General features: G+C 57.4%; 1 protein-coding gene across 1 annotated transcript in view; it reads left to right on the top strand.

The window, feature by feature from the left end:
• MINDY4 (MINDY lysine 48 deubiquitinase 4) overlaps positions 1-11273 on the top strand; it is a 110349-nt gene extending 99076 nt beyond the window's left edge. The window contains exons 16-18 of the mRNA XM_069462591.1: positions 2741-2921; positions 3784-3856; positions 10831-11273. Coding sequence (XP_069318692.1) covers positions 2741-2921; positions 3784-3856; positions 10831-10879 — 303 coding nt within the window. The 3' untranslated portion in view covers positions 10880-11273. The remainder of the gene's footprint in view (positions 1-2740; positions 2922-3783; positions 3857-10830) is intronic.
• The last annotated feature ends 11318 nt before the right edge of the window (positions 11274-22591 follow it).

The raw sequence follows: 22591 nt of genomic DNA, 5'->3' as shown, positions 1-22591 counted from the left end.
ATTTTCCTTTGTAGGTTACCTGCCTCTTTTGCCTTACAACTTGTAGGAGGGCCTCTTTTGTGGTTATTTTGGCCAGTCTGATGACTGTGTGATGTGGTATCTTCCTGTTTGCAATGAATCTCCCAGGAATCCTTTGAGCTTCTTGTACCGGGATATCTAGATTTTTAGCAAGGCCTGGGAAAATTTCCTCCATTATATCCTCAAATAGTTTATCTAACCCTTGTATATCTTCTTCACCCTCCAGTATGCCTGACCCTCTTAAATTAGTGTTTCTAATCTTGTGGTCCATGGATGGCTTTAGGTCATTCATAACCTCCCCAGAAGTTTAAGAATCACCATAGGCCGGGCGCAGTGGCTCACGCCTGTGGTCCTAGCGCTCTGGGAGGCCGAGGTGGGCGGATCGTTTGAGCTCAGGAGTTCGAGACCAGCCTGAGCAAGAGCAAGACCCCATCTCTACTAAAAATGGAAAGAAATTATATGGACAGCTAAAAATATATATAGAAAAAATTGGCCGGGCATGGTGGTGCATGCCTGTAGTCCCAGCTACTCGGGAGGCTGAGGCAGTAGGATCGCTTAAGCCCAGGAGTTTGAGGTTACTGTGAGCTAAACTGACGCCACGGCACTCACTCTAGCCCGGGCAACAGAGCGAGACTCTGTCTCAAAAAAAAAAAAAAAGAATCACCATAAAAGGTAATCTCTAATGGTGCTGCATGTTCAGCCACCAGGAGAAACCCTCAGATTGTGCTGGAGGAAAGGTGTGTTCCCCCCCCCCCCCCCCCCGTGCCCCCACTTCACACCTTGCTCCAAGCCTTTGGTTGCTCAAGAATTCAAAGGAAGTGAATTTCATCTCTGGAAAATGTCACCTACTTGGAAAGGGGCTCCTGAATGAGAAAAACTCATTTATAAGCTCTCTGGGCAGCTATTTTGCCCTTAATCTTTTGACTATTATTTATGTATGGCAAGCTGCCCTTTTGTGCCTCTGATGGAAAATTCATGGTGGCTGACTGTGCAAAGGCCTGCTCCCTGATTGGCTTCGGGGCTCTTTCCCTGCCGTGAATGAGCACTAGATCCTGGCTTCAGGGTTCCCTGTTCCAGGCGATGCCCTCAACAGAAAAGCCTCTTTCTGGCATGGAATGGAAGCCAAGTGTGCAGTGGGGTTGGTTTAGGCACATCCAGCCATATCCTTTAAGACATCTAATTCCCCTACACTCCACCAGGAAACGAGCTGTGCAATCTGCTTTCATGTCACACAGGGCTGGGGTGAGGCCCTGGTGGTGAGGGGGAGGGGCAGTTCGACACTAAGAAAGGGTTGAGCAAGTTGTAAAGATCATCCTCCTGCCCTCTAGAGGAGGTGGCTTCCCATGGGCAGGCATTTCACTGCGGACCTGGTTCAGGATCTTCTGAGTACAGCCCCCCTGTCCAAGACACCAGCCCAGAATCAGCTCCTAGGCAGGAGCTGCCTGACTACACTTGTGTGACAGCCCTGGAGAAAGTATGCCCTTCTCCCCACTGGAAAAATAATTCCCATTCTTTCTTTAATCCACAGGCTCTGGCTGTAAATACCTGAGCATGCAAACATCTCCCTGGGGCTGGTGGGGATTAGGCCAGAATCAGCCTGGCCCATGGCATGTACATAGCCAAATAACCCAGGCCCAGGCTGGGGAGAACCATGCCCCAGGGAGTCACAGGGGACAAGGAGAGTGTGTAGAGGGCCAGGCATTCAGGGCTTGGTCACTCTCCCCATTGGAGGCAAGACACTAGCAATGTGCTGAGGGCCCTGATGTTTATTCCAAGGTACCTGTCTTCCCCAAACACCTTTGTACCTTGAAATTTGCCTGCTGGAAACTTCTCAGGGTCTCCCTCATCAGAAAGTTCACACGCCTTACCCTGGTACTTCCTCAGCCTTATCCTCCCCTGCACCCTTCCTGAATGCCACTCTGTACCCTGAACTTCTCTGGCCATTCATTCCTGGCACCCCCTACAGACTGCTCACTAGATCTTTCCCTCCTGGCTCCCTGTGGCTCCAATCCTACCTGTCTTCATGGTGTGGTTCTCGCTTAAGTCCTGCTTCATCCACGAGGACCTGGGCTCTCGGCTACAAGTAAGGGTAGTCTGGCGTGAAAGAGGCAGGGGAAGGCATCATGGTGAGACAGTGATGCCCTGTGGTCTAGGTGGGCAGGCACTTCATAATGTGCCCCCTGGGAGCTGCAAGGAGGAAGTTATCCCTGTTCCCTGACTGGGTGATCTGGGAGATGCAGGCTCTCCAAGGGGAGGCAAGCTCCAGACTGGTGGGCAGAGAATACAAAGGCACGATTGATGAGCTGGATTAGTTTGAGGGGCCTGGGAAGAATTGGTTAGGAGGTCATTGCTGTGATCCAGGTTGGGAGTGGTGAGTAAACCTCAGGAGAGGTCTGAGAGGCTGGGGGTTGAGGAGCTTTTGAATGCAGAATGGGCAGCACCGGGAACTCCCACGTGGAGGGGCTGAAGGGGAGGGGTGATGCCCGGTCTGAGGTCTGTGTGGCAGAGGCTCCGTAAGCAGCAGCAGGCAGGGGTGGCAGGGCAGGGGTGGCTCTGGGAAACAGGCCTGTGGTCTGGGTAGCATGGGGGTTCCCAGCATCAGACACAGACGTGATCCTCAGCAAGGCCCCTCTGAGGTCAGCCCTGCCTTAGGTTGGACAGAAAATGCCCTGACGTCTTTCCTGCGGACGGCACGTTGCATCAGGCCTCTCCCTCCATCCAGGTCGGCTGCTTCCTGAAGACGCCAAGGTTTCCCATCTGGGTGGTATGCAGCGAGAGCCACTTCAGCGTCCTCTTCAGCCTGCAGCAGGAGCTCCTGTGTGACTGGAGGACCGAGAGGCTCTTCGACCTGTACTACTATGACGGCCTGGCCAACCAGCAGGAACAGATCCGGCTGACCGTCGGTGCGGCACCTGCCCACCATTCCCCAGGCGTCCTCAGGGAACCCAGCCTTAACATGCCCCCTCGGGACAATCAGGGAATAGTGCAGACTTGAGTGTCGGGACTTGGGGATCACAGAGCGAATGTTAGCAAGGACCTCCTACGGGAGGGGGCCAGAGCTGGGCCTTGAGTGGTGGACGGCACCAGGTGTAAGGGGAGGGGAGACTGCATGGTGAAGAGCCCCAAATACAATGCTGACGAGTTTGGATTTATTCTTCAGGCAATAGGGAGCCATGAAAAGATGAGATCAGATGTGTTTTTAGAAAGAATATTGAGGCCGGGCGCGGTGGCTCACGCCTGTAATCCTAGCACTCTGGGAGGCCGAGGTGGGCGGATCGTTTGAGCTCAGGAGTTCAAGACCAGCCTGAGCAAGAGCGAGACCCCACCTCTACTAAAAATGGAAAGAAATTATATGGACAGCTAAAAATATATATAGAAAAAATTAGCCGGGCATGGTGGCGCATGCCTGTAGTCCCAGCTACTCGGGAGGCTGAGGCAGGAGGATCCCTTGAGCTCAGGAGTTTGAGGTTGCTGTGAGCTAGGCTGACGCCATGGCACTCACTCTAGCCTGGGCAACAGAGTGAGACTCTGTCTCAAAAAAAAAAAAAAAGAATATTGTGGTAGCTGAAGCAGGCACTGGAGGTGAGGGACCAGTGAGTTGTCCAGGGGAGACCAATACCAGGCATGAGAGCGGATGCAGTGGAAATGGGGAGGAGAGGACAGGTGCTAGAAGGGTTGGGCCTCAGGAGTTAGGGCTGTCCATGTTGACCTCAGGGTGAGTGCAGGGCTCTAGTTGATGTGTGTCTGCCTCTCTCTCCTCTCCAGATACCACCCAGACCATCCCTGAGGACAGAGACAATGACCTTGTCCCACCCCTCGAGCTCTGCATCAGAACCAAGTGAGTCCGGCCCCTCTCTGGCTTTGAACCTCACAGTGAATGGCTGGGGGGTGCAGTGGTTGGAGTGGTCAGGCCTGTGGGAAGGAGGATGGGTTCCTGGACTGCCCTGAGAGGGGTGTGGTTAGTTGAGACCCCCACAGATTGGAAAGATGCAGTGCTGGGGCCTTGTGCATGATTTCTGTCTGTGGTCACTGGGGCCCATGTGCAGAAGCATGTACGCTGCAGGGGTGACATGTCTTCAGACAGCATCTGAGGATGTCCCCATGGGGGGGGTGGGGGTAAGTGCGTGTCTCTTGAGGCCCCCTCCTCCCTCAAGGACGCGGCAGCCAGATGCGGTAAGTGCCGTTAGGCCAGAAGGAGCAGGATGGGAAGGTGCGAGGGCCTGGCCAGCCCGGGTGTGGAGGGAGGTGGCCCCCTGGAACAGCAGCACCCTCTGCGTGGGGGGCAGGTGGGAGGAGCAGCCTCGACCACCCTGAACACCGAGCAGAGGTGTCCGTAGCCTCAGAAGCAGGCGGGGGCCTTGACGCCTCTGACCCAGGCCCTCTGTGTGTAAGGGGACACAGAGGCGCAGGCCACTGGAGGGAGTGCTCAGTCCATGGGGCTCACTGCCCTGGTGAGTGCTCTGAGCAGGCCCAGGCCGGGGCAGCACTCTGGGGGGCCAGTGGGGCTATAGCTTTCAGGAATGCCTGGCACGCTCCATCAGGCCCTTCGTGAAGCCTCTGGGTCACGACACGGGTCAGTGTGCAGTGGAAGGAGATGCCAGGAGGGAGGAGACCTGGACCCTAGGGCCTTCTGGAGAAGCAGTGGGACTTGCAGCCTTTGTGAGTGTAGGTTCTGTGGACTGGCTGTCTGGGTGTGAACCCAGGCTCTGCCACTTCCTAGTGTGAACCACTGGCCTTCACCTGTCTGTAAGTCACTTTATCATCTGTAAAACAGGGATAAAGGCAGTCCCTAGCTCACCGGTTTTTGTGATGAGTGCCTAGGACATTACCAAGTGCCCCTCAGTATTAGCTCTCGTTATTGTCTCGACCACTCGTGATTGGCTGTGACCTCTGGCAGACTTTCCATGTCCCTGTGTGGGACGTGGTTGGGGTTGAGGTGGGGCGATACGGACGATGGCTGAGGTCCTGTAGCACTGACTGCCTGAGATCCAGGTGGCACACTTGGAGCTTAGGGTTGCTGGCCACCTGCAGTCAAGCGAGCCCGTGAGTGGAGCTGCAGAGAGAGAGAACTCCCTGTGCAGAGTGGAAACACCAGGAAGGGGAAGTGGGAGGGGATGCTGGGACATCCTCATTATGCCCCGCCCATCCGTCCACCTGCCCGCCCCTGGGCCAGGGATGAAGCGTTCCTGCGGGGTCATGTGCCGGTATTTCTTTCGTCGGGAGGATTAAGGGCACATGCAGGTCACTTTCCTTTCATGTACAAAGGGCCACTCATTCAAAGTGATGAGAGAAGAGCAGCAGTGGAGAAAGCGGTGACACTGGCCTTGGCATTTGTGCAGGACAGCGTGGGAGGCCACAGGGCATCCTTCCTGCAGGTGGGCCTGCCAAGCAGGGCTCTGAGTGCACCCTGGGCACAGCCTCTGCTTGCCTCCGGACCCCTGGGACCCTTATTGAAGGCCTCCCAGGGAGTGGCCCCCCACTCTGAAACCTCTCCACGTCTCCTGCAGTAGCAACTCTTTCCCCAAAGCCATTTGACTGCATGACTCACCAAGCGCTCCCAGCGTGGGCCCAGGATTGGACTTCTTGGGCTCCGTCACAACAGACAGTCATTTGAGAACGACTCAGGGCTCTGGCCTGTCCCCAAGGCACCCCCTGGCCCAGAGCTGGCATGCTATGGAGTGGCAGTCCGAGTGCAGGCATGGGCCTGAAGCTCCTCTTCCTCTTCTGTTGGCTGCCCCATTCCCAGACTTCCCTCCCCTGCCCCATGGCCATGTGCCAGCAGGTGACAGTGAGGAGATGTGGGGAAGTGCAGAGGGTCCATGTGTCGGGGAGTGGGCTCGCGGCCTCTCCCAAGCAGTGCTCCCCGACGCTTGCTATAGACGGAAAATTATCACGTTTGCACAGCACACAGGGCTAGAGACAACTGGCCTGGGGACTCCAGTCATCCCAGACCCCACCCAGCTCCCGATGGCTGAGGGGAACCTGTATCTGTTTTTGACCCACCCGTCAGGAAGGCTTGCTCCAGAGCAGTGGTCCTCAAGCTTTAGGAGCTTCAGAATCACCTGGAGAACACGTGAAAACACGGATCGTTGGGCCCCCCTCCCAGCATTTCTGGTTCAGGAAGGGGCCTGAGAATTTGCATTTCTAAGGAGTTCCAGGTGCTGCTGATGCGTGTGTGTCTCTGGGGACCACAGTTTGAGAACCGCGGTTCTAGTGACTAGTAAGGGCCAGGCCTGCACCTCCTCCGACCTGGCTGCCTTGTGAGAGTGAGGTATCGAGTGAGGCTCTGTCCCTCCAGCGTCTGGCCTGCGGTAAAGCACTAGGCCAAGGTGCTTTCCTCTGGGCTGCCCTGCACTCCCCCATGCGTGTTCCTAATGCCAGCTGCGTGTTCTGCTCCCCCCATCACTCCCCCGTCATGGTGGGTCCACCTGGGCAGGCCCCAAGTCCCGGATGAGATGCAGCCCTGCGCCTTGGCCATCTTTTCCATCCTGCTGTATGGGCAGGCAGCAGGCAGACCAACCTGGTGGGCAGGTGGGGTTTTCCTCCTATCACATCAGCCCTCCTTGGACCCCTGGGCTGGACTCCATGGAAGAAACAGCTGGATAGGACTTTGTTCCTGCTCTGGGAGAGTTCACAGTCAACTAGAAGTCAAGTTCAGAATGAACGCTGTTCTAATCCAGGGAAGGAGTCACTGCCCACCCTTAAACCCAGCTGTTGCCCTGCAAGAACCCCAGACTCACACCTGGCGCAGCACAGGACACACCATATCCTTAGCTGTTTGGCAGCTCACTTGGATGCACAGAGTAGCCCTTAGACACCATCTGATGTCGCCCCTTCTTCTACAGCTGGAGAGAGGGGGGTCTCCAAAATGGAGGTCTGCACCCCGGCCATGCCTTGAGACGTGAGCAGCTCAGGGACTGGAGCTTAGGCCCTTGTTGTCCAGGCCCAGTGGAAGGTCGCTGAGCGGGCACTGTGACTTCTGGTCACCTAGGTTTGTTGCCACGGTGACATTGCACAAGTCCAGACCATCGGTTTTGCCTTTGGAGAAGAGCATCCTAATTCAAACCATCCCTGGGTCTCTCCCCGTGCTGTCTCTCCCCTTTGGTGTGACACACGTCTCGGCTTCAGAGAGTCTCCTGTTACCTTTGCATGTGTCAGGAATGTGGGGTCTGTCCCCACCCCTCGCCCTGCTGTTCTCTAACCACCGCAGCAAGAACCAACTCATTTATGGGCATTTTCAACCAAGACACACGCAGTGACCTCTCTCATGCTTCCAGCCTAGCTAGAGTGGGAGAAAATGAAACAGTTGTCAACAGTCCAGAGAAAAGAGGAAAGAACTCATAACCGGGGCCTGAGGCACAGATGTTTCTGTTTGGAGGCTCAGACAAGAAATTGAAAATGTAATTCCAGCTGGGAATGGTGCCTCTGAGGGTCTGGGGCACAGCACCCACCTCCTCAGCTGTCCCTCCACCCGCCTGAGCTGCCTCCTGACACCTCCCTGTTCCCTGGGTGCCCCCCCCCCGCCCCAGCTGTGCCCCCAGCCCTTCTCTTCAGATGCCCAGCTGCCCACACACGCCTGCCCTGCACGGGCTCTGCAGTCGTCACACTGTGTGAGCTCCCGGAAGGTCTGGCTCTGCTGTGGGGCTCAGTTTCCCTCTCTGTTGGTTGGGTGTAACAATCCCCGAGCTGTTGTGAGGTGGAGAGAAGAGCTGCAGAAACTCTTCGAGGACCAGAAGGGGTTCTGCACATGTGCTGGGGGAGGAGAAAGAATCAGGTGGTGGCAAGTTGGGTAAGAGCTTGGGAGGAGGCAGAGAGGAGGGGCAAGAGGCAGGGGCCGTGGGTCCTGGGCAGGACTTTGTGAAGTGTGAATGGAGACCAGGGTCTCTGCTGGGTGCCTGGGGGTGGGGGAGGAGCAGCTGGCGTGGAGGGGCGCGTCCGGGCAGCAGCACCTCTCGCCCCCGTGCTTCAGGCGTGAGTGAGACCCACTCTGCCCTGGAGCCTGGCCTGGGTGCTGAGGGGCACGGCAGGTGGCCTGACAACGCTTCCGCACGGAGGATTCCTGGAACCGATCCTGAAGGATGGCAGGCAGGGGAGGGCACAGCACGGGTTGAGGCCCACAGGTGAGGGCTAGCCCAGGCGGCTCACCCTGGAGCCACTCCTGGTTCCAAGTGGCTGCAGCACAGGAACAGAAACTTGCATGCAGGGCTGTTTGTCTGGAAATTCCAAGTGAGCAAGAGGAGTCCCTGGATATATTTCTACCAGTTAGGAGCTTTGAATCCAGGCCTGCCCTCTTCTCCTTGCTGACACGGCACAGTCAGGCTCTTTTCCCCCATGCAGTATGCCAGTCTCGTCGGCGCTGGAAACCTGTTGCACAGGCATCCGCTCCTGTTGCAGGGATTGCCCCCATCATTTTTGGCCATGATTTGCCACTCCATGATATCGAGTTGACTTGAGCTGCAGGGACCATGGCATTTTCACAGAGTAGGTGGTTCCCAGCAGGGGGTGATTTTGCATCCCTGGGTTATTTGGCAATGTCTGGGGACATTTTTAGTTGTCACAGCCGGGGGGAGGTTGCTAAACATCCTACTATGCACAGAACAGCCCCCACAAGAAAGAACTTCCCAGCCCCAAATGCCCGAGGTGCGGAGGGGAGAAGCCCCGCTCTGAGCTGTCATGCTGTCAGCTGCCGCCTGAATTGGGCCAGGGCTTTGAGGCTGCGGCTCCTGCCACACTCAGAAGCAGTTCCATTTCGTTCCTTCCCTTTCTCTGCCCGTCCCTAGTTGTTGATTGCGTATGCGGAGCTCTTCTTTCTTGTCCTTGTAATTGACTCAGACATTCAGAACCATTCCAACTGGGGAACGATTCATCCCCTATAAAAGGATAACGTCTGTAATATCTTAGCTCTTTCCATTTTTAAAATGTTTCTGCTTTGATTTCCTTTTGTAATTGTGAACTGCTTCTCTCTGGTGCTTCCAGTCCTCCCCCTGCATTTGCACCTGGTGGCTGGGATGTGGACGGTTGATTAGGTCTGTAAAAAGCCTCAAAACCAAACACAAACCCCACAGCCTGACAGTGAGGTGTGATGCGGATGTTGTGGCAGATGAGTATGACTCACCCGGCACTGAAGCATTTGCCAGGATCTGAGAGTTTTGCAAACTGGGAGCTCATAGGGGGAACTTGAGTCAGAGTGGGGAGAAGGTAAAGGGTTGGAGGGTTAGAGAGGCACTGGGTGAAGCCCTGGGGACCAGGCTGAGGGCGGGAATGGCCCTCTCCTTCCTGCCTCCCTTCTGCCATCCTCTGGACATTTAGATTCAAGATGTTCTTAGTGTCCAAGACTTCAATGCTTACCTACAAATCTTAATAGTACAGTAAAAGCTTTTTAATGACACACTTCAAAACTGCAAGATGATGAGCAGAGAAAGAAAATTGAAAATCTCAAATAGCGTGGTAGGATCAATTAAACCCTCATTGCGTTGCTGCAGATTGTTAAAGTACCATTAACCCAGTAGATGCAATAGATCAGCCCAGCCCCTAGAACTGGGGCTCAGCACACTCCTTCCCAGCACGTCCTACCACCAGAACCTGCTCAGCTGTGTGAGTCAGAGCCGTGGCCATTTTCCCTGCCAGTTGGACTTTCGTTATCTGAAACTTAATATGTGTCCATTAACAGAAACCTCTTGGTCCTTCCAAGCATTCTGTGGGGAAATGCAACTGTGTTGCTTTGAGAGAATCTGTTCACACCCTTCTTGTTGCAGCTCCAATCTCAGGGTACTGGACTTTCTGATGCAGATGGACAGTTAAAGAGAGAAAAGCTTCTTTTTTTCCCTTCTTTGTGACGGTTAGGATTTTGACTTTAGTCCTGACAAAAAACTGCAGGTTTGGAAAACAAGATGTCTGCTCTCTACCCGAACCCCACACTTTGGAAAGCATTTATAAACCCTAGTCTCAAACGCTGCTCTGGTACTGCTGTTGAGATACGCAACATCTGCTTCCTAGTTCATATGTAGTCTTAGGATATACGTGTATGTGCAATATACCTCATGCCAGATTTGGCATAAATACTCCATCTGCTATAAATGGGATTCCCCTGAATTGTTTTTAGAAAATTAATGGCATGTATTAAAATGAAGTGTTAGGAAATTTCATAGTCTCACTACAATAACTTTTATTTTTGCAACTGAACTATCATTAAATTTGTATCTAACCTTGGACTGCAATTTAATTATTCTCAGTGCTTCTTAAGGTAAAGTAATTGTTTAAAAAGCCTGTGTGTTAACTGCGGTGCTCACAGCCCATCACCGATCCCAAGGCTCCCAGAGTAAAGCCCAGAATCCTCACAAGGCCCTGCGGGCTCCCAGCCCCTCCTCCAGAGACGACACGTCTCTGCCGCCTTTCTGGGCTCCAGCCACTGGTTCTCCTCCTGCCCTTTAGACGCCCCAGCATTTCTCCGTAGCTAGGTCTGCACGCCTGCCTCTGAAGGGTCAACGTCGGGCACTGCTGGAGAGCCGCTGTGTGTGGCTCACTCACAGCAGAGTGCCCTGCAGTGCCAGGCGCAAAGTAGGTTGTGGCCCAGAGGAATGAATCATTTGCCGCCTCTGTCTTCTCTGGTGCTTCCCAGGGTCCTGGGTATGTTTGTGTTTCGTAAGGGACTGGGGTGTGGGCTTGTGTGTGAGTGGAGGGGCGATGTGGGCAGCATGGAACCTGAAACCCTCAAAGCCTCCGAGACAAAGGCCTCAGTAAGTGGGGGCAGGGGGTGGGCCCCTCTCTGGGCGCCTGAAGCTCTAACTCCTTCTCTTGCCCCTCTGGCCTTAGGTGGAAGGGGGCGCTGGTGAACTGGAACGGCACAGACCCCATCCTGTGACCCTTAGCTGTGGGTAAGCCTTGTGGCTCCACTGCTCATCGCTGGGGGTGACAGCTGGACCCCAGGCCTCAGGGGCAAGTCTCTGAGAAGAGCGTCGCCCCCTTCTGGGCCAGCAGCGCTGCAGAAGCATGCAGAGCTCCCTGCCCCTTCCGTGAAGGGCCCACCCGAGACCACGATGAGGGGCCCGGTGTGCTGCTGTGTCCCCTCCCAAAGACTGAGCCGTGACTGCTGAGGACCGGAAGGAGGCCACCAGGATCTCTGCTGCCTTTTATCTGCATCTCTCCCTTGCTCCCCTCTGGGTCGTCCCTTCAACAAGGCCTCTGATGTTGTCCTGGGACCTTGGGTACTCATTATTTCTGGTAGTTGACTTTCTATAAAACAAGAGTCAAACCCACGCTGATGGCCGAGACTTATTTGTTCTATTGCTCCAAAGGGAATGCAGGATCTGTGCTGATCACAGCTGGGGTGGACCCTGTGATGCGTGGAGGGGCCCCCGGGCTCAGGAGACCCTCAGGCTAAGAAGTCTCCTGACGGATCTCTGTGGGCCAGTGACGCCGTCTGGTCCAGTGCTGTCCCTGTCTGGGTTTCCTGCTCTGTCCTGCCTCCCACTGGATCAGCGCAGGTCTGAGGCACCAGGTACGTCGGCTGTGCTGTCCAGGAGCAGCTCAGGGCCCCAGGGAGCCCATGATCCCTTTGAGGCTCTATGAGGTTGGAGGTAGACCTGGAGGGTGGGCTGGGCCTGGCCAGCTGGAAGTGGGGAAAAGAGCCTTCCAGGGAGGGGCCTATTGGCCAGGGTGGGGGTGGCAAGCAATAGGATAGGGATGAACAGGGGGACCAGAGGTGGTTCCCCTGTGTGGCTGTAGGGGACAAGTGGGGGAGAACTGACTGAAAATGTGGGTGGGCAGAACCTGTTTAGCCCCTCACATTCCCAAGCAAAGATAGGGTAGGTTGGAATGGGAAAAATGCCATCATCCCATGATCACTTGTGGAGGGAAAATCGTAGTCTGAGCCTCATTCACTCCATTCATCTCTATCCTACTGGTTTCAAAAAAGGAATGTGAGAAAATGTAGAAATGCAGTGGGAGGCTGATAAGGAAGGAGAGAGAGTGAGTGAGTTGTGTCAAAACCGAGGCGAAGGACTCCTCTGTGTGGTTCGCAAGAGCAGGATGGAATGGAGGAGCCCAGGCAGAGCGCTGGCCTCTAGGAGTTCCTGTCACGTGGCTGTCCACGTGAGAAGCTCTGAACAACATAATGGCAAAGCCCTCAGGAGCTGCTGTCCCCGCGCCAACCCTGCCTGTGCCCGGCGAGCACTGTGGCTGAGACTCCGGGCTGTGTGCAGGCGTGTGTTTACACACGGGGGCCAGGGCACGCGTTCCTAATGTGTCTGCCTTGGCCCGGGGAGAGCCTAGGAGCGTCGCGAACACTGGACAGCAGCCTGTCCCCAGCCTCCGCGTGCCCCACTGGGCTCAGGATGGATGCAAGCAGCTCGCGGCTGTGCTCCCTCCGTCTGCAGTGCCGGCTAAAAGGAGAGCCCTTCTTCTTAGCTACCAGGCACGCAGGAGGTGAAACTGGCATTTGGTGTGACAACTAGCGAGCTTGTCTTGTGTTCCTGTGGACAGGGCACGTGTAGTGGCCTGTCAGTCTTTGGGGAGAGGCAGGGAGGGGCCAGCCAGGCCAGGAGGGAAAGGGAGGGCCAGGACTTCTTTGTCCGGGCTGTGCTGAGGCCCCTGGGGTTTGCTGTGTAAACTCCAGCAGCCATTCACAGCAGGCTCCCAGCAGAAACGCTTCCTATATACCCCTGAAATGTTTATGCATTTGTTTTCCTTGGCCAGGGACAGGCCGCCCCAGCTGAACGCCTGGGCGGAGGAAGTCGGTTTCCCTGCGGCGGCCTTGTTTATCAGCCGGGGAAGGAAAAGTGTGTCTTTTCAATGAAACTCACTTAACCTCCTGACCAGAGTCCCTTTGGCAGGGCTGGAGAAAACAAACTATTCCCAGTGTTGCTCGGGAAGACCAGTTCCAACAAATTACAAAAGCGCTTTTCTAGAAGCCAAGACGCAGGTACACACACAGTTTGGCATCTCTGGGTTTTCCTGGAATGGAGATGAGCAAAGCCCAGCACTGCTGTCCGCAGACCCGGTGCTGCAGTGAGTCCACGGGAACAGCATGCAGGCCCACGCCCCTCACACGCGGTGCTTTCCCCTGGGCTGCAGAGTTTTCCAGGGAGACTGGGCAGGCTTCAGAGGGGCCAGAGCCCCCCAGGTTACATTAAAGCTTCCTCTTCCCCTTCGGGGGCCTTTTTGCCCCAGGAGTCCTCCCTGACCCCCAAGCTGCCTCTGGCTGTTCCCGGGAGGAGATGTGGGGGAGGGGTGTGGAGAGGAAGCTCTCCCCCGTCTGGTGCAGCTGTACTGGGTGTTGCTGTGTGGCCCCGACAGGGCGCATAGGGTGTGCTGGGTCCTCCTCTTGTAAGGGGACCTCCCATGACAGGGATCTCCTGAGCTGGTGATCCATCCTCCAACTGCTGCTGCTGGCAGCTCCCCGTGCTTCTGCCAGCCTCCCCCACCCCCTTTTAGAAGCCCTGAGTCTTCCTTCTGCAGAATCCACACTTGAACCATGCAAAGCACCATCTTTGCCCCCCAAATCCTGGAGGTCAGACTTTCCCCACTCGTTCTTTCTACCTGCTCTGCCCCCTCGGAGTCTGGGGTCATCCCTATGAGTGTGTCCCACACCTCGGGGGCACCCAGCAGTTTTTTTGAAGCCTCTCTCACTCGGCTGTAGAAGTGGAGACTCACCTCCTCCTCTCCCCATGGCTGGGGGTGATGGCGGCTCCGCACCCTGATGCTTCTCTCCAAAGACATCCTCACTAGCTCTGGCCTCTTCAACCGCCGTCGCCCCTGTCGTGGCTGAGCAGGCAGGGATGGCCAGTGTGGGCGGAACTATTTGCCCCACTCTGTTAGCTCTGCATAGAGGCAGCACAGGTAAGAAGAGCAATTTCCAGAACTACAAGAATTCCCGGGGGTCAGAGCTGGGCCAGAGCTTGGAGGGTCATTGGGGAACATCCTAGGGCAGGGGTGAGTCCAGCTTCCACCTGGCCGCTCCCAGGGTCTCCGTGTCTGAGCCCAAAGGGAAGACCAGGATGGGACTGGGACCCAGCCCATCCGAAGCACCAGCCCCGCCCTCCGCCGCCTGGGAGGGCCAAGGCTGGTGAAGGGCCAGGTCTGCAAGAGCCTTCCACAGGCCCTCAGCTCTGCTAAGCAAGCGACGGCAACAGTAGGACTTGCCTGCTCTAGTCTAGAGTTGCTACTCAAAGTCTGGTCCCTAGATCATCAGCAGCAGCGTCTCCTGAGGGCTTCTTAGAAATGCAGAATCTTGGGCTCTGCTCCAGGAGTACCGGGTCAGTCTGCACTTCAACAAATCCTCAGTTGAATCAGAGATCAAGTTTCGGAAGCTCTGCTCTAGGGCTTGTGACTTTTGTGGGGAGACAGTGGAAACGCATCAGTCCCCATAAAGAAGTACCGAAGGGACGTGCAAGACAGGCGCCTTGTGCCCGTGTGTGGAAGGAGCACCCATCCCACTGCTTTGTACCTATGTGGCCTCGAGCACTTGACTTCGGCTCTCTGGGCCTGTTTGCTCATCTGTAAAATTACAACCTCATAGAGTCGGGGTGAGGATTAAGTAAGTTAATACATCGTGAAGTGCTTAGAACAGGGCCTGGCACATCACAAGGACTCATTAATTGTTGGCTTTTAATATTTCCAGTGGGGTAGGAGAGGCTCCTTGAAGGAGGGAGCATCTAAATTGGGCCTTGGAGGACGAGCAGGATTTCGACAAGTGCAGAAGTGGATGGAAGGTCATTCTAGCTGAAAGGAACAGTGAGAGCAGAGCCAGGAAAGTCCATGATGTCTGCAGGTGTCCTCTGGGGTGACCAGAGCATGGGGGGCCCACAGGTCTAGCAGTGGGGGTGAAGCACAGGTGGAGGCCTCTGGCTATGGGCTGGGGCTGGGCATCTTCCCCAGGGGAGGAGAACTGCTCGAAGCGCTGCCGCAGACCCCTCTCCCCGGCGGGGAGGCCGAGGGGCAACCGCGGTGCTGCCAGCGGAGGCAGTGTGTGTGGAGAGGCAGGGAGGGGATGGCGGTGAAAGATGGCCGATGGCCTGTGCCACTGGAGGCCCCGTGGATGATCCTTAAGGTGGCCACTGAGCCCTTATTACGGGATCCTAAAAGTGCAGGAGGCTACCAGGTTGCCAAGTCTATTTGCAGGTATTTCTCTCCACCCACCAGAATCCTCCCTACTCCCTAATCTCACCCTAATCCTCAGGGGCTGTGGGAGCTGTAATTACCAGGCAAAAATGCCAAGCATTTGTGATAATGGAGATTGCTTAATGCAAACTCCAGGACGAGGGGTGGGCTGGCCGGTGGGCGGGTGAGTAGGGCAGGCAGGCCGCCGTAGTCCTGCAGAACGCTGCCAGTGCCCGCAGGTTGGGCAGGGGTGCGTGCTCCCAGAAGACCCGTTACGCACAGAGAGGGCTCAGGACCCCACGTTCGGGGCTCAGTGGTCACCAAAGCCTGCAGGCGGCCTTTCTTGTCTTTCCTTTTCATACCCTCTCCTAGACTGTGGTGCTTCATCCCATTCTCCTGCCCATATTCCCACACAGTACCCATCCTGTGTCCTTCACGGAAGTTGCTGAAGGCCTTTGCAATACAGGTGGAGAAACTGAGGCCAAGACAGGAGTCCTTAGTTCAGAGCCCTCCTGGGGCATTTCTCTTTCACAGGGGTCTCTTGGAGGTCAGACACCAGATAGTCTTGGGGCTGGATGGGGTAAATCTCCCAGGGGCTGGGGGTGGGGGACTCCAACCTCCTCTGCCCTTCTTCCTGCTTCCCTTCCAGCCCCACGCTCCACCCTCCACAGATCCCAGTCGCTGCTTCCCCGGCGAGCCCCTGCTGCTGCCTGAAGCCTGCCCTAGTGTTCTTTCGTGCACCTGGTACCCGCCCTCTGGCTCCCCGGGTCCCTCTGTCAAATCCAACCCACCCCACAAGGCCAGCTCTAAGGCCCCTCCTCTAAGAAGCCCTCCTGGACTACCCAGCTGAAAGCGCAAACCCCACCCTCCGAATGCCCACGGGACTCAGTCTGCACCTCTTTCACAGCCCAGATCCTAGTGGGGGGGTGCTGGTCATCTGGCCACAGGTTTCTGCTATTGTCACTCACACACACACACACACACACACACACCCCTCCAGTGCTGTTTCCTTACCCCTAGGCCTGGGGCTCCTCCCTCCCTCCTCCCGCTCTGTACCTGTCCCATCCTGGGGACTAAACCCAAGGTCCACCCTGCCACACCTGCCCACCCCCCCCCCGAAGCCCCGCCTCCAGGCCGACAGCCTGGGCAGCTGGAGGCTGGGGTGGGGAGGAGCTGCCCAAGGTCTCTAAACCGTTGGTTCCGGGTGTGGTTTTGAGATTAAACCTGGCGCCTTTCCTGTGGCCCTTGATAAGGGTGATCCAGGGTGCTTATCTGGCCTTTTCTGTTTTAAGGCCTGTTGACATCTGTGAGGTTCAGCGAAGTCCCACCTCCCCGCGGAGCCCTCAGAGCCTTCGGTGATAAGTACACTCGCCCCGCTCCCTGCGGCCTGCTCGGGCGCCCGGTGTTGTCCTCCCGGGGCACTTGGGACACTCGTGGTCAGCACTGTCCCTGGGCCCTGCCCCGCCCCGCCCAGCACAGGGACTGCACCTGAGGGGTGCTATTAATAATCATATCAGGACGTTATGTAAACAGAGACTGCCGTGCACGGGAAGCTCAGTCTAAGGGACGATTGTTCTGCTATTGATTGTGCTCCCATCATTCTTCCTTCAAACTTCCTAGCTCAGCTCCCGCTTGGATTTCATCTGGGGCATAGAGCTCAGAGGAGGGAACCTGTATGTCTGGAGCAGGTGGGGAGGCTTTTTGGAGGGGAAGGATTGAAGCTGGACCCTGGAGGAGAGCAGGTGGAGAGCAGGGACTGGGACTGGACTGTCAGGGGCAAGGGGCCTGGGAGTCTGGGAGTGGCAGGAAGGTCAAGGATGTCAGGGCTGTGTCCTGAAGGGCTTTGAATGTCAGGCTAAGGAGCATGAGCTATGAGCACTAGGGAGCCACGTGGGGTTTCAGAGCAGGGCAGTGGTGGATCCAAGCTGTTTCCGAAGACTGATACGGCAATAATGTGGAGGGTAGATCAGAGGGAAGATGCTGACTTCTGAGCTGGGGCCATGGAGAGGAGGGCAGGCGGGAGATATCCCGCATGTGAGTGATTCAGCCTGGGGAGCCACGCGGGGGGCCCACGGACCTGCACCCAGGCCCTCTCTGTCCTCCCTGCTTCCTGGCAGGCAGGTCTCGGCCTCGAGCAGCTGGTCTCTGTCTGTCCTTCTGTCGGCACCGGTGGCAGCAGCCCTCCCGGGAGCAGTCTTTACAAAACATCCCTGCCGCATGATGAAGGCTTCCCCCTCCCGCCTGCCTTGGCAAACCATGAAGAAGGGGCCTCAATGTGAGGAAGTGCCCGCGCCGTTGTTCTGGCTCCGGCCATGGCTGGACCCACTGCCCATTGTTTTCCATGCCGCTGGTGACCTTGGCCAGCTGGACAGGACTGGCTGGCTCCCTTGGGCCTGGCCACCTCCAAGTCCACTGTGGAAGACAGCCAGGCTGGCAGGATGGTTTTCAGTCCGTCCGTGGCCTTGAGCAGGGCTCCTGCCCGTGGGGAGATGCAGGTTCCCCATCTGCGTTCTCAGAGTCTGGGACCCCAGCTCTGGCCATTTGGGGTCTCAGTGGGCACCGTGGAAACTGCCCAGGAATCTCTATCAGGGAGGAAAGCAAGTTCCCAGCCCCCGAATGCAGACCCCCACCTCCTCTATGTCTGCTGGGCCCGTGGGTCGGAGCCCAAGTCTGTCTGCCGTTCTCTCTCTGGGTTTGGGGAATCCTCGCAGCATCTGCCACGGTGTGCGCAGTGAGAAAAGGCGCCCGGCGGGAGGTGGAGTGGTCACGAGCTTGTGCCTGGAGCTTGGCTGCCCAGGTTTAGATCTGAGCTCCAACCTCTCAGTTGTGTCACCTTCGTTAAGTTACAAAACAAACACACAAATAACCCCTCTGAGCCTCAGTTTCCCTATCTGTAGAATGGGAATAGTAACAGCACAGACCTCACAAGGTTGGTGTGAAGATTAAGCAAAGTACTCAGAACAGGGCCTGGCGCCCAGTAAGTGCCCAGTAGGTGCTGGCTCTTTCGCTGTGAGCTGGAGGGAAGGGTGCAGGGATTGGGGCAGGGCCGCCTCACTGAGGTTCAAAAAGTGTGACCATGTGTAATGTCATCACAGAGTAAGGCCAACAGGGCCTTATCTGTGCATTGTCCCTAGGGGAGGTCAGCCCCTGTCCCCATACCTTCCCAAACCCTCGCTGGGAGGCCAGTCCCTACCCTCCTTTCCCGGCTCTCCCCAGACCCCAGAGCTGCTCCCGGGCCAGCTGGATAAACGCCTTCCTGTCTGATTGCCCCCCAGGCCGTTCCTCCCCACTCTGGGCTTTGGTCCCCTGCTTGTGAAAGGTGGTTGGACAAGTTGTCCCTGTGTAGCTGCTGGGCCCGCATTCTCAGCAGTGACCTCTCCTGAGACTGAGACCGAGGGCCACAGGGGCGGGCACCATGTGCAGCCCCTGAGGGGCCTGGCACACAACCCTCCCCGGGATGGAGAAGGAGACTGAGTCTCAGACAGCCGGGTACTCGCCCAGGGCCCGAGGTTGACACACAGCAGATGCCCAAGTCCTTCCTCCGTGCTCCCTGCCTCCTGGAGGACTTGCTGGGATGCTGGAAGGCCCCCAAGCAGGGCAGAGGAGAGGGTGGGGCTTCCTGGACCCCCTCCTCTCCTATCTCCCCTTATTTCCTGAGACTTTGGGGGTTCTGGAAATAATCTGCGAGTGTCCTGGTTTCCATACCCGTGTGCTATTGTGTGGGGCCCAGCCTTTCCTTCCATTCAGACCTCTGCCCGTGTGAGCAGCCCGGAGAGAGGGATGGCTCGGCGCCCCTGTCTGGCCTGCCCAGAAGGAAGCGGCCCAGCGACCAGCCCAGCGCCTCCCGCGAGCCCACGGCCCCCAAGCCCTCGTGGAAAGTGCCAAGTGCATTTTCCTTCTTTCCCACTGAGGCAGACACACCTTGGGTTATTTGTCTAAGGATTTTCCGCTTCCTTTTCTGGAAAGTCGTCAGGGTCCTGCCTGTTGCTTTCACCACAGAGGAGGCTGGGAAGAGAGGCCTGTGTCCCCTGGCAGCGTAAGTGGGGAAGGCTGAGGACTCAGGAGCGTGGGGCCCAGCTGTGCTCGTCCTGACACCCCCTCAGGCTGCAGTGACACACAAGGCTGCTTGGGGTGGCTTGTCACAAGAACAAACGTGTTCTACTGGTGAAGAACCCCAGGCTGTGCAGTGAGGCTGCGCAGGCCTCTCCCGTGCCTGCCCACGCCGCGCCCAGTCACCTTCAGAGGCCTGACTGCCCCAGCCCCTGGCTCAGGCCCCGCTCCCACATGGACAGGCCTGGGCGGGTGGGGACTCCTGAGGGCAGGGCCTCCATCCTCCCCACCTCTGCACCCCCAGCCTGGGAGTGTTCCCAGGGCAGGGTCCAGGCCTCCTCGTCTGCCCGACCAGGGAGGAAAAGCAGGGAATCCGCATGGCTCCATGCTGTGGAGAGAAGACCAGCTGGCACCAGGACGTCCTGGGGCGAATCGGTGGCAGGAGGGTGACATGCCATCCCACCTCCACCAGCCTCTGTCTGAGGCTCAGAGCTGGCTGTGGGGACAGGGGCAGTGAGGGAACGTCTGCTGCCCCTCCCATGGCTGGAAGCCCACCCCTCCCATCCCTCTCTGCTTAGACCTTCCTCTCCCCAAACCACCTCCCTTCCTTTACATAAACAGGCCTATCTGCCATGTCCCCTCCTCCAGGAAGCCCTTCCTGATTACTGGGCAGAGGTGGGGTTCTTCCACTGCCCACAGATCCATCTTGCCCCTTCCTGTGGCTCAGGCCTGGATCCCAGCTGCTCTCCCCCTAAACACCCAGGGCTGCGCGGTGGCCCATCACTGCTCCAGCTTCCCCTCCGGTGGCTCGGGCGCTTGAGTCAGCTAGCGTCTGAGCCAGTGCATGGTGAAAGGGTATTCTCCTACGGGCACTGACGCTGGCGCTAGCCCAGGCAGGGCACTGGGGCTGCTGTTTCATCTGCATCAAGACTCTGCATCTGGGACTTACCCTATTGAGGTGTCCAGTCTGAGTCCTCCCCATAGAAAGCCCTGCTGTGCTCCTAAAACACAGCCTGCTTTTCAAATCTCCTAACAGTAAGATCTGCTCGATTAGTTCCCTGGGCAGCCAGAATCAAAGAAAAGATTTCTGTTGGTGATAGGCAGCTATGTTTGTTATCTTACAGTAAGAGTTGGTAAACACTGCTTTCCTTTCTTGCCCTGACTTCCAAGAACCTCAGATGGAAAGTGATGCTCAGTGGCATCTCTTTCTGGTACCATGAGCAGTTTCCTCCCTCTCTTTGGTTTTAGTTTCGCTAGACTGTGATTAGGAGTTTTTCTTGTGACTCGGCCCCTTACTGCTTAAGGTGTGCTCCTGGGCCCAGCAGCATCGGCATCACCTGGGAGCTTGTTAGAAATGCAGAATCTCAGGCCCCACCCGGACCTGCTGCATCAGCACCTGCATGTTAACAAGATCCCGAGGGATTCAGGTTCACGTTAAAGTCTGACAAGCACCGACGGAGTCCTGAAACGCTTTTGGAACAGACATGAAAGGTGCGGAAGTGAGACCTGTGCTGCTTCTCCCTCCTACCCTGACCTCCCCACCGAAGGCCTCCCCTGCAGCTCTGCCCAAGCCCGACCCCACCCTTCAAGCCCCACCCTTCAAAGCCGGCCCTTGCTCTGATTTAGCCCCTCAGTTCTGCTCTCTGGTGGGGTCAGCTTACTGAGGGGTGTGGGAGGGGAGTCCTGTTTGTGTGTGGCCTTCAGGGATGATGGGGACCTTCCGGGAGCTGGCTGGCTGCCCCCTTAAGGACCAAAGTGACCCTCCTATGGTGCTGGGCTCTCAGCAGTGAGTGGGGACATCATGGTATAGCCCAGGCCCCGGGGTGCCACAGGATGGGGCAGGAGCCTGAGGGGCTTAGAGACCTTGGGGTGGTCTGCCCGGGGAGCAGCAGCCCCCGGAGGTGGGTCCTGGGGCCCGGGCTCCTGCTCCAGGGGGCTGTATCCAGGTGGAGGGCGCAGAGCACGTGTGATCCACGGCCCGCAGGGCAGCGCAGGGGAGGGGCCACAGGTAAGGAGCTGTCCTGGGTGGGTAGGCTGCCTGGGACAACAAGGAGGGACACGGGGCAGCACCCAGCTAGGGGGGGCAGGGCCTCTGGCAGGGCTTCCTCAGGGGATTCCTGGATCTGCTGGCGTGTGATTTTAGGCAGCGTTTGAGATCCCTTCAGGTCCCGAGGGTCTATGATTCAAAGCCCTGCGTCCTCCTGGAAGGCTTCTGTGGCTTCTCCTGCCCTCACCACTCAGCTCCTCCCCACCCCAGCTCGTAGCCTTGCCCTGAGCTCTTCTCTGGTCGCCTGTGCTTGTGAGCCTGGGCCCCCACCAGCCTGGGGACCCGGGGCCTGGGCTGCCTCTGCTGACCACAGGTCCTCAGACGGGTGGGGTGGGGATGGGTGGGAGAGCAGGGCAGGCCTGTGATGCAGGCCTGGCGGGTCCCTCTGTCCTGGCTGGCTCTGGAAATGGCCACTCCCAGGGCCTCTGGTTCTCCAGTACAGAGGGCATGGGAAGGGCATCCCACCGCCCCAAGCTGCTGTCAGCACTGTGGTTTCCTTCTTCACATGCCCGGCCCGGGCAGCGTCAGGGTCACCGTGAGGGACCCGGGCTTCCTGAGTTCCAGACCCTGCAGCCCCAACCCCTCCGGCCCTGGCTCTCCAAAGGACCCCGTGATGTGAGCCCGGAGTGGGTGCGTGCAGGGAGGAAGGGGCAGCAGGTCCTCCCTGGTCCGCTGTGCTCTGCTAGGTGCCGCTCTGCTGTTGGGGGTGAAGAGGGGCAGGCTGAGACCGGTTCCCTGTGTATGTCACTGGGGAAGTCACTTTGGCCCCAGGCCTCAGGGTACCTTGGTGCAATGGGGTCTTTGACCTGAAGGCCCTGCTGCTCTAATGTTCCACTGCCCTGGTGACAGGAGGGGCCTGGAGGGGGTGTAACAGGGGCCCTGTGAGGCGGCTTCCCAGGACCTGTGGGCAGTATCACAGAGCAGGAGGTGTGTGTGCTGGGGTGAGCCTGCGGCTCCGGGGGGCTGGGGAGCCAGGGGCCCAGGGCAGGGGCCATGTCATCATTTTCTCATTAGGCGAGACAGCGATCCGCCCGTGTGAGATGATCTTGCTGGCCCTGTGGGCTCCAGGAATGTTGGCTTCGCATGAATAGACCTTCCAGACGGACCACAGAGGGAGGGGCCCTGCCCACCCTCCTAGGCCGTGCACCACCAGCCCCTGACCACGACATCTTAGGAGGTGGCAGGGCGAAAGAGGGTGGTCCACAGCTGGGCCTGCCACCCCTGCTCCGTGAGGGCCAGCACACCTCTCCTGACGCTGGCTGGTGGGCCGGCGGACGGCTGGTCCCACTCGGCTTTGAAAGCCTCCCCGAGGTGCCCCGCACACTGAGCCTGCCCCCACCTGGCTGTGAGCAGAGAGCTGGGTCAGCCCTGGTCCCCACC

This window comes from Eulemur rufifrons, chromosome 29 (genome assembly GCF_041146395.1).
Source record: "Eulemur rufifrons isolate Redbay chromosome 29, OSU_ERuf_1, whole genome shotgun sequence".
NCBI classification, from domain to species: Eukaryota; Metazoa; Chordata; class Mammalia; order Primates; family Lemuridae; genus Eulemur; species Eulemur rufifrons.
Note: the sequence above shows the minus strand (reverse complement) of the source record. Positions and strands in the feature narration are given on the sequence as shown.